Raw genomic sequence first — 8,945 nt, forward strand, 5'->3', positions numbered from 1 at the left:
GGCCCAGCCTGAAACGGTGACACCATTAATCTCACCATTGACTGGAAAAAATGAAGTCAAACACTTGACATCCCGAAGATCTAGAGAAGCTGATCATCTTCTAGTTCCATTTCAGATAAAATGGCCAATTATTACCCTTGGGACAACACTGAAGAGGAACTAACAATGCTAATGAGAACGAGCATGCATTAAAAAATTACTTAATGGAATCAGGAAGCCAGAAACAAAGAGCTTGGACATTAAGCAGCTAGAGAGAGGAGAAGAGTAAAAATTCATAGTTCAAGTTTTCTTGTGTCTGGCTTTTTAGTTTGTTCATGCTACCTTGCAAAATAAGGAACATGATAAAGAAATCTACAGACACGGTAACTGATGATCCTGTGAGGCATGGGTGAGCATTACAAGCCACCTGTGGACCAGCTACTGCTAGTACCAGAAGGCCAAAGCACTAGTGTCAAGTTCTCTGACCTCTGACCAAATCAACCAATCCCACAGTTCCCCCATCCCCAACTATTTTGGGCTGTTAATATACACCTCTGTACAAAAAATTAATTTATTTCACTAAGAGGAAAATACAGAACACTTAGGATTATGATTTAATATTACTTCTTCAGAAGTCTGTCTTTACAGTGAATTCAGAAGTCTACAAGACTGCTAAAAACACTGATCGCGGCCCTTCAGTAATACGGAGAAAAAGCAAACTATGTCAACTAAATATTGACTCGATTATAAAACAAATGCTACAGAAGAAAAGGTGTTTTTTTTCTCCCCAGAAGTTGGTATATGTTTAACACTTCAGGCCAGAAAGAAGCACAGTTCAAAGTTCAAGTCCAAAACAATTAAAGCAGTTCGAGTTGACACTGCGATGGCAGCCCTGTTCCTCCCACTGCAACAGTCTCTAGTCCCAGTACGTCATGACTTTTGTTTAGTAGCTCCTTCTCTTGCTAGTCTATCAGCTTCTTCATTTCCTTGGAAGCCAGCATGACCAGGAACATGCATCTGTTAGGACAAAAGTATAGGAGCATTAGATATGCAAGAAAGCAAGGAAAAAGTACATACATTAAATTTGAGCGTGCAACACCCTTTCACTCACAGTACAGTAGCACCTCCGTAGAGGTCCGCTCCTTGCATTTAGTCCTGATGTGTTCTTCCCAGGAAGGTTCATAGTCTCCCTTCCTCTAGGGAAGCTGTGCCAAATTGTGAAAATCATCTTTCTGGGAAGTAGCGAACTGGATAAGGACCACCTAACCTAGTCTTTAGGAAATGCAGACAACAGTGCTCCAACTCCAAATTCCCACTTTCAGAGAAGAGAGAAAAACCTATCTGTGTTCAGTACTGAAACCAAGTTAATCTTCTCCCCGAAAGCCAGAGACCTCTATGCCGCTAACAGCCTTGGTGGTTACAGCACTCACTTAGGATACAGAAACAGGGTATGAAAAGAATCTTTCAATTTTCAGATGTCTAAACTGTCCAATTAGGAACTGAAAACATTTTCAATCCTAAGCCCATCCTTGTCAGAAGGAAGGGCGGAGGAGCCTGGGGGAAGAAGGACAGGAAGAAAATCAAGCTTGCTATTTGACAAGATCTGAGAGGGGACAAGCATGAAGTGTGCGCGAGATGGTATTATGTTTACATGGCAAGGTTTTGGTACCAGGTGGGGGGGCTGCAGGGGTGGCCTCTGTGAGAAGACACCAGGGGCTGTCCCTGCATCAGAGAGGGCCAGTTCCAGCCAGCTCCAAAACAGACCCACTGCAGGACACAGCTGAGTCCATCAGCAAAGCTGGTGGCTCCTCTGGGATAACCAAGTTAAGAAAAGGTAAAAATGCTCACAGCAGCCAGGGAGAGGAGCGAAAGTATGTGGTAGGAGCAGCCCCGCAGCCCCCGGTGAGTGCAGCAGGAGGAGGAGGTGCTGCAGGCCCGGAGCAGAGATTCCCCCCAGCCCCTGGGGCAGCCCACGGTGAGTCCAGCTGTCCCCCGGCAGCCCACGGAGGCCCACGCTGGAGCAGATCCCCACCTGCAGCCCGGGGAGGACCCCACACCAAAGCAGGGGGATTACCATAATAAAGTGTATGCATGCATTGCTCCTCCTGAAATAAAAAAGCTTCCCAAGTTTAAGAGATTCAGGTGTAAGAAGTGTGCATAAAGCAACAATATTTTTATGCAAAATACTCTAAGAACAGCTGAACTTTGGTCTTAGTTTTAAATTTTTATGCTTTCTTCTCCTCAATAGGCAATACAAGTAGTTATATAAAATCTAGTCGGCCTTTAAATTGGAGTCGTGAACTCTGGAACATAGAACAACATGAACAGAAGAATATCTGCAACAGATTTCCCATAGAAAAAGCGCACATTAAAGATCTATGTTATCCTGTTTTCTACAGAGTAAAGACAGAAGCCTCATAAATATGCCATTAGCAGCCATGAAGTCCACGGCACAGATCTGTTTCTGGAATTAGTAGTCTTAGATCACAATTAGAGTGACATTTAGAAGGAGAGGAGGGAAGATATCCCCTACAGTGTTTAGCACAGATGTTAGAGGCTACAGAAAAATACATTTTACCAGGTATACCTCTATAGAAATTGTTTTATTTCTTTACTGGAGAGTGAAACAATTTAAAACTTAACACTGGGTATTTTAAAGACCTTTCTGTGCCCAGTTTTCTTGGAAAAAAAAATACAGTTAAGATACAAAAAACTACAGTTAGTTTATTTGGGGTTATACTCTCTTAGTTTTCCCAGTTTAAAGACACTCATGTGATTGAGTTACACCAACAAACCAGTGTCTTAAAAGTTCTGAAAAGCAATCCAGAAATTCAGCTATGATTTAAAGACACAGTTATGTTTTAAGCTCCGATTTCCAGGAACAGAAATTTCATCTACTAACAGTACTAACAAAACTATTCTTGCAGGCATTTTCTAAGTAGTAACAAGAGACAGAAAACAAATATAAACATGCATTTTAATAAATGAAATACTGGTTCCAAGAGCCTAGGTTATATTGCTTATTTGCTTTAAATAAAACAAGTAGGTTCTCCGTATTTATGGTTTTACTTATGCATGTACAATATTATGCGCTATAAAATTCTTAGTTATGGTCATACTTGCAAACAGTTTTCTTGTAAACACTTAAGATGTCATTAAGAATAAGAAATGAGGTGCTTACCCACTGAATTTCTATGTCTTTTGATAAATTATCAAGTCTTTCAAAATCTTCTTTATTTATTACACTTCCTCCTGAACTTGTTCTCCAGCCATTTGTTTTCCAGTTGTCAACCCAGCTCGTAATACCTATGCAAAGGGAGCATCACCATAAAAAAGCCATTAGAGAAGCCAGCAAGGATCAAGATGGAGCAAACAGCCTTTCAACATGACATTAATGCCATACAAAGTCTCAGGCAAAGACACTGGAGACAGAAGATACTCTTGTCTGGTTCTCTGCTACTGTCTTTCAGGACTGTATTTTTCCATTATTACTTGAATTACCTAATCATGTTTTTCCAAACAGATATTCAATTTAAAGACTACAATCTTAGATACGCATTACACAGAAAATTACAGCATGAACTTCAATAAACTGAAGCTAAGGATTTCCTTGATGGTACAAGTAAGCTAGAACAAATCTACAGCTTTCTTTTGAGAAATTGGAGACATACATGCATAGAGGAAAAACAGATGGCCACCTGTCTTAGGGCTTCTGCATGCTAAACAGAATCCTTCAGAGTAGGACCACATAAGCAGATTTCTGCAGAACAAGATTTAACATTCTGGTCATCCCTTGCTGGCCAAAAAAATTACTACATTACTCCTTAAATAAGGATTTTTATTTTTTTTTTAAAAATATCTTCGCTGGTTTCAACAATGTAAGACATCTTTACTGCTTTCATGACAAACAGACCTGAAGCAAATAGAGGATCTCCAATCTTGGGCACAAACCCTCCTAAAAACAAAACGAAACCACATCCACTTGTACTTAACCACAAGCCTCCTTCTCTGTTATTTTAAAAAATAACTCCTAGACACATTTACAAAATAACTAATTAAACAAGAGTGGAACCTGCACCTCAGTGACCCAAACTACAAGAGCAAACTGCAAGCAAAACCAGAGACTAAGACATCACACCTAAAGATTCTTCTTTTCCTCCCTCATACTTAAGTCTCACACCTAAGTTTAACAGGAACTTTATCTGACTCTGCAACTTTTCCTCCTTCCTAACATCAGGTACACAGACAAGATGGTACAGACTTTTCTCCCACAAACCAAAGAATTGCAAAGATGTTTCTTTGTTCCTTAATGCTTTGAACAACTTGCTTCTTGCAATAGATTATGCACTTAGATCCTATTGATCAGGATGCAACACCTAGTCCCGAAGAGTAGACTCTTGGTTTATTCTTCCCTTTTTCAAAATGCTTCTAGCAGAGGCTAAAAAAAAACCCACCACCAAGAAGAAAAAGACCAAAAAACGAAACAAAACCCCCACACATTCTGCTCCTATAAGAAACGCTATACCTAAATCTTTTGGGGAAAATAAGCTACTCAAATGAGAGATTTATGAGATGTTCCTTAGGGAGAAGCAATGGAAAATTCGTTTAAGTTGCTTCTTAACATTTACTGTCCCTTCCTCAACTTATAAGCTAGAATCGGGAGGACAGGGCACAAGTCCTTGACACTTTTCACTTCCACGCAGAACCTCTTTCATTCACATGCAAGCTAACAGAATTTGAAACAAGCAGCAAGGGACAGCTCCAGCAACTCCTTGCTTGACTAGCAGTCTCTTGCTCCTACTCAGTAGCTTTCTGTCCTTTCTAGGGTACTGCTACTCAAGGTGACATCAGAGTTTTTCAAGGTAAGTTTTGCTTTACTTCTAAACATGAGCCACCTGAAAAAGGAAAAAACTGATGCTCTTCTTTCATACTCCTCCACTTTCAGAAATCAGGAGGGGCTTCTGGAAAGCAAAATGACTTATTTGGAGGAAAAGATACACAGATTTTTAACATACACACCATTTATTTACTTTATTAATAACAAGCAATTAAACCAATAATTACTTTCAGTGCTAGCACAGAACAAGATACTCACATTCCCCTCTCCCCCACCCCCCCAAAAAAAAAATCAAAGTGTGAAAACGCAACATTTAATTTTCAACCAAAAGTTGCAGTAAGTTTTTCTTTGATGTTATTAAAAAAAAACTAAACCAACAACTCCAAAGTGATCTGGAAACAGCAAACACATGTACTCCCTTTGTAAAAAGGTGAAATACAAAGAAAAACATACTTAAACAGTTCCAAATTATCACAGGAGCCAAATGTGAAGATCTTGGGGAAAGAAGAAGAAGTTTTATTCAGAAACTAAGCCTTACTGGCCGCTTCATAGGATATTTATAAGGAACAAAATTAAATTTTCCAAATCTTTGGATGAGAGTGAAATGTTAAATGCATACTCTGAGCGCATATCGTCTCTGGCTAGCCTTCTAGCATAGCCTGAACTCTTGGAAGTGTAGTCTACATGTAAAAAGCAAGGAAACTTGAATGTACTTCACATGCACGTATTAAGATAGCCTCTCCAATCCAAGCAAAACAAAACAAAAAACCTACAGAGTTACTACACCCCCTTCCAAGTACCTTCCTGAGTACATCCTTAACAGAGTACACATAAACATTTTTTCTAGACTTTGTGTCACACTGAATACTTTAATACAAAAATCCTGTAGTTACTTCTGTCAGCCTTTACTGTAACAGGCACTTTGTCTCTATTTGTATTTCATGCAGTTAGCAGGTGATCCTGTAATATTCTGAAGTTTTTCCCCAAGCAGTCATGGGTACTGAAATAAGTTATGCATTCTCTTCCTTATATCCCTCTCCCCAGGACTCAGTATGTTCTGTGGGCCTTATGTAATGAAATAGTGTGCAGTGTGTCTTTAAGAATCAGGAAAACTAAAATCATTAACTTACCATTAATAGTGAACTTGCTATCAGTGTAGATAATTAGTTTCTTGATGTTTTGACTCTTTGCTTGCTCTATTGCTTTGCAGGCTGCCTTAAGAACATTTCAATAGAATCACAGTTCAGAACAAGATTTTGAACACATGCAATTAAAATACCAGCAAAGTACCTGATGCTAACACAGAACTACAAAGAATATTACTGTAATCTCTTCATCAATGAGTAGCAATATGCTTTAGAGCAGAGGTTCCCAAAATCATGCATGCAGATGACCGCTTAATGAATCAGGCAAACAGGGAGCTGCTAAAGTTTCCCCGGCAAAAAAAAAACAAGAACATTCTTATGTTCAGCTCTGTACTGAAGGAGTAGCTCTCTGCCTAATTTTATAACTACCAAAGCCTCTATCAACTGCACATCAAGTTTTAGGTATTTTCTCCATAACTTTGAGGAAGGATTCATACAAGTTCCAACAGTCTGGAACCCCTGAAGTTGGGGGTTTTTTGGTGCAATGAAATAAAATAAGAGAGAGAAGTGGCCAGGTCTGGATGTAGAGCTGAAAAGCTCTTTAGTGACAAGTTTGACCGCTGGCACACCACCAACACCTCCGCTTCTCCCTCACTAAAATGAACTTCCTGTAGTCTACACAGATCAATTCCTCATTTCAGTTCATCTCCAAACTCACAGCACAGGACAGCAGCAGCCACCCAAATTAAGGTGAGGTGAGAAGGGAAGACTAATCTACTGTTGCCAATAGAAGTTCACTTCAGAAGTAAAATAAGTTATCCTGAGAACCTAGGATTGTTTGTTATATTTATCTAAGGAATATGATGCTCTGATCTATCACAGTAAGAAGCCAATTCTCCTTTTAACCTCTACTCAGCAGCCCTCACCCCAAGGTCTGAGATATACACATTAAAAATGGAAAGGACACCATACAGATTTGAGAACCAGGCTTTCCTAATGCAAGGCCATTTTAAATAGCTGTGCTTGGCCTGATGATATTTGAGAATTCTCAAGGCAAATTACCTTGTTCAAAGCCAATAAAGATCAATAAAACTTGAAAAGAATGATTTGTTTCAAGTTGTAACTCCTGATATTGGCTCCACAACTGGTTTCTGAAGGCCAGAGTTGAAATAGTCACGAGTGTGCTACTGCGGTCGAACACACAGAAGCATTTTAGGACCTTTACTACTTACATGTATTTCCGCTCTTTGATTAGTCTGCCGTCCAGGAAGCCTTTCACTGGTATTTCTGTGTCCAAGGGATGAATAATAGATTAGTTACCCCAAATATTCAGAATGCTGTATAATGACTACACATTAGAAAAACAAATACAAGACAGCTACTTTTCCTTTTATAAAGGAGGATGAACAGACACTCCAGCTCTAACTTCCACCTGCACAGTGCAACCTGCAAATTTCAATCTGCCATCAATATGCAGTTACATTTATTGTCTTCTGTTCATATCTACATCTATTTTAAAAACTTTCTGCATCACTTGAATTATAGCTTCAGCCCCTAAAAATACTATTTCCAGTTGATTGTCCCCACATTCTTATCTCTCAGAGAAGCCGATTTCTCTTTTCCCCTCAGTAACTCGCTAGTCTCATAGCACTATCATTTTGAGCCTCAACAGCAGGGCTTCATATTCAAAAGAAGACCGGTATTATAAATGACACACAAAACAAATAGTAATACATTAAAAAAAAACCAAAACCAAACCCCCAAAATATCCAGCTACTTACAAAGGGTGGCCTGGTCCCCAGTAGACACCTATTCCAGCACGTGCCTTATTACGTCCATTACCTGAGCAACAACCGTCTGTATAAACGACTGCAAAGTCACCTGCAAAAGAATTACCAAAAGCAGAAGTTCACGCACCTCTTAAAGGACATAGACTCTTTAAGCAAAAAGAAATGCCTGCCAACAGATTAATCCCCAAAACTTCCCTTCCCAGAGGGCCTTTCAAAAAGTTAACTACAGAAGTTATGTCCATTAGTAATGCAGAACACCAGAAGTCCTATCACACCCTCACTGATGTCAAATTAATCAGCCTCAAGAAGCACCTCTGCCCCAAGTTCCATATTCTCACTACAGTTCCTTTTTTCTTCATTCAACTTCAAAACTTCCCAGCTACATCTGTATATTTAAATAGAGTCTCTAATCCAGACTTACATAAAAATCACACCCATAATGATCAGATCAAGCTATATGTTGACACCAGTTAAAGCCAACTCAAATTACACTGAAAGACAACATGAACAAACGTATCATGGCTCACATTTCCATTTTAAAAAGAAACAACGCTGCGCTGGGCCTGGTGCTGCCATACACAAACCTCCCTAAGAGCTTTCTAATAATTACACTTTAACAAGCTCTTTCATAAGTAACAGCGCAAAGGACTGAAAATAATTACAGGAATAATGAAGACCTCACCCATATATGAAAATTTATCTTCACTGACTGTTGGTGTTGAGTGTGCTTCATCATGTTTTACACGCTTTGCAATGCGTTCTTCGTTTGCAGACTGTTCGTATGGTCTTTTGCATGTATTGCAACACAAGATGTTTACTTCTGGTTCCTCTCTCTGGCTACCATTTTCCTGTGTTACAACTGAAGAACTATGTGCCCCTTCCAAAACAAACAAAAAAAAAAAGGAAAAAAAAAAGAAAAAGTTCAAATATATATAAGATCAAATTTTATTTCAAATGACTGCTTATAAACATGTGTTATCACCTAGTGATAACACCTAGCTAGTGTTGTCACCTAGCATGATGTGTAACTATCATGCTAGTCTGTTAACTGACACCACCCCAAGCTACTATGCAAAAAATATCATAGTATACACCAGTCATTCTTGATCCTTGATCAGACTGAAGGAGACACATATGTAACGGCCCTTGAAACGGACACAGCAAAAGCAATGTTCGCCAAGCCCCTACGGAAATACTTCCATTGCACAGACACATCCACCGCTGCACTTCACCACCACGGCGTTCCGCCACTTC

At 39.4% G+C, this 8,945-nt stretch overlaps 1 protein-coding gene across 1 annotated transcript; it reads right to left on the reverse strand.

The window, feature by feature from the left end:
- Positions 1-533: 533 nt before the first annotated feature.
- Positions 534-8,568, reverse strand: RNASEH1 (ribonuclease H1; the record flags this gene model as incomplete). Its single annotated transcript, XM_009705494.1, has 6 exons — positions 534-996; positions 3,161-3,285; positions 5,947-6,031; positions 7,134-7,188; positions 7,683-7,782; positions 8,374-8,568. Coding segments are annotated over 6 exons (647 nt in total), but the record flags the coding sequence as incomplete, so codon positions are not given.
- Positions 8,569-8,945: the final 377 nt, after the last annotated feature.

Source organism: Cariama cristata, unplaced genomic scaffold (assembly GCF_000690535.1).
Source record: "Cariama cristata isolate BGI_N322 unplaced genomic scaffold, ASM69053v1 scaffold1748, whole genome shotgun sequence".
Classification (NCBI taxonomy): domain Eukaryota; kingdom Metazoa; phylum Chordata; class Aves; order Cariamiformes; family Cariamidae; genus Cariama; species Cariama cristata.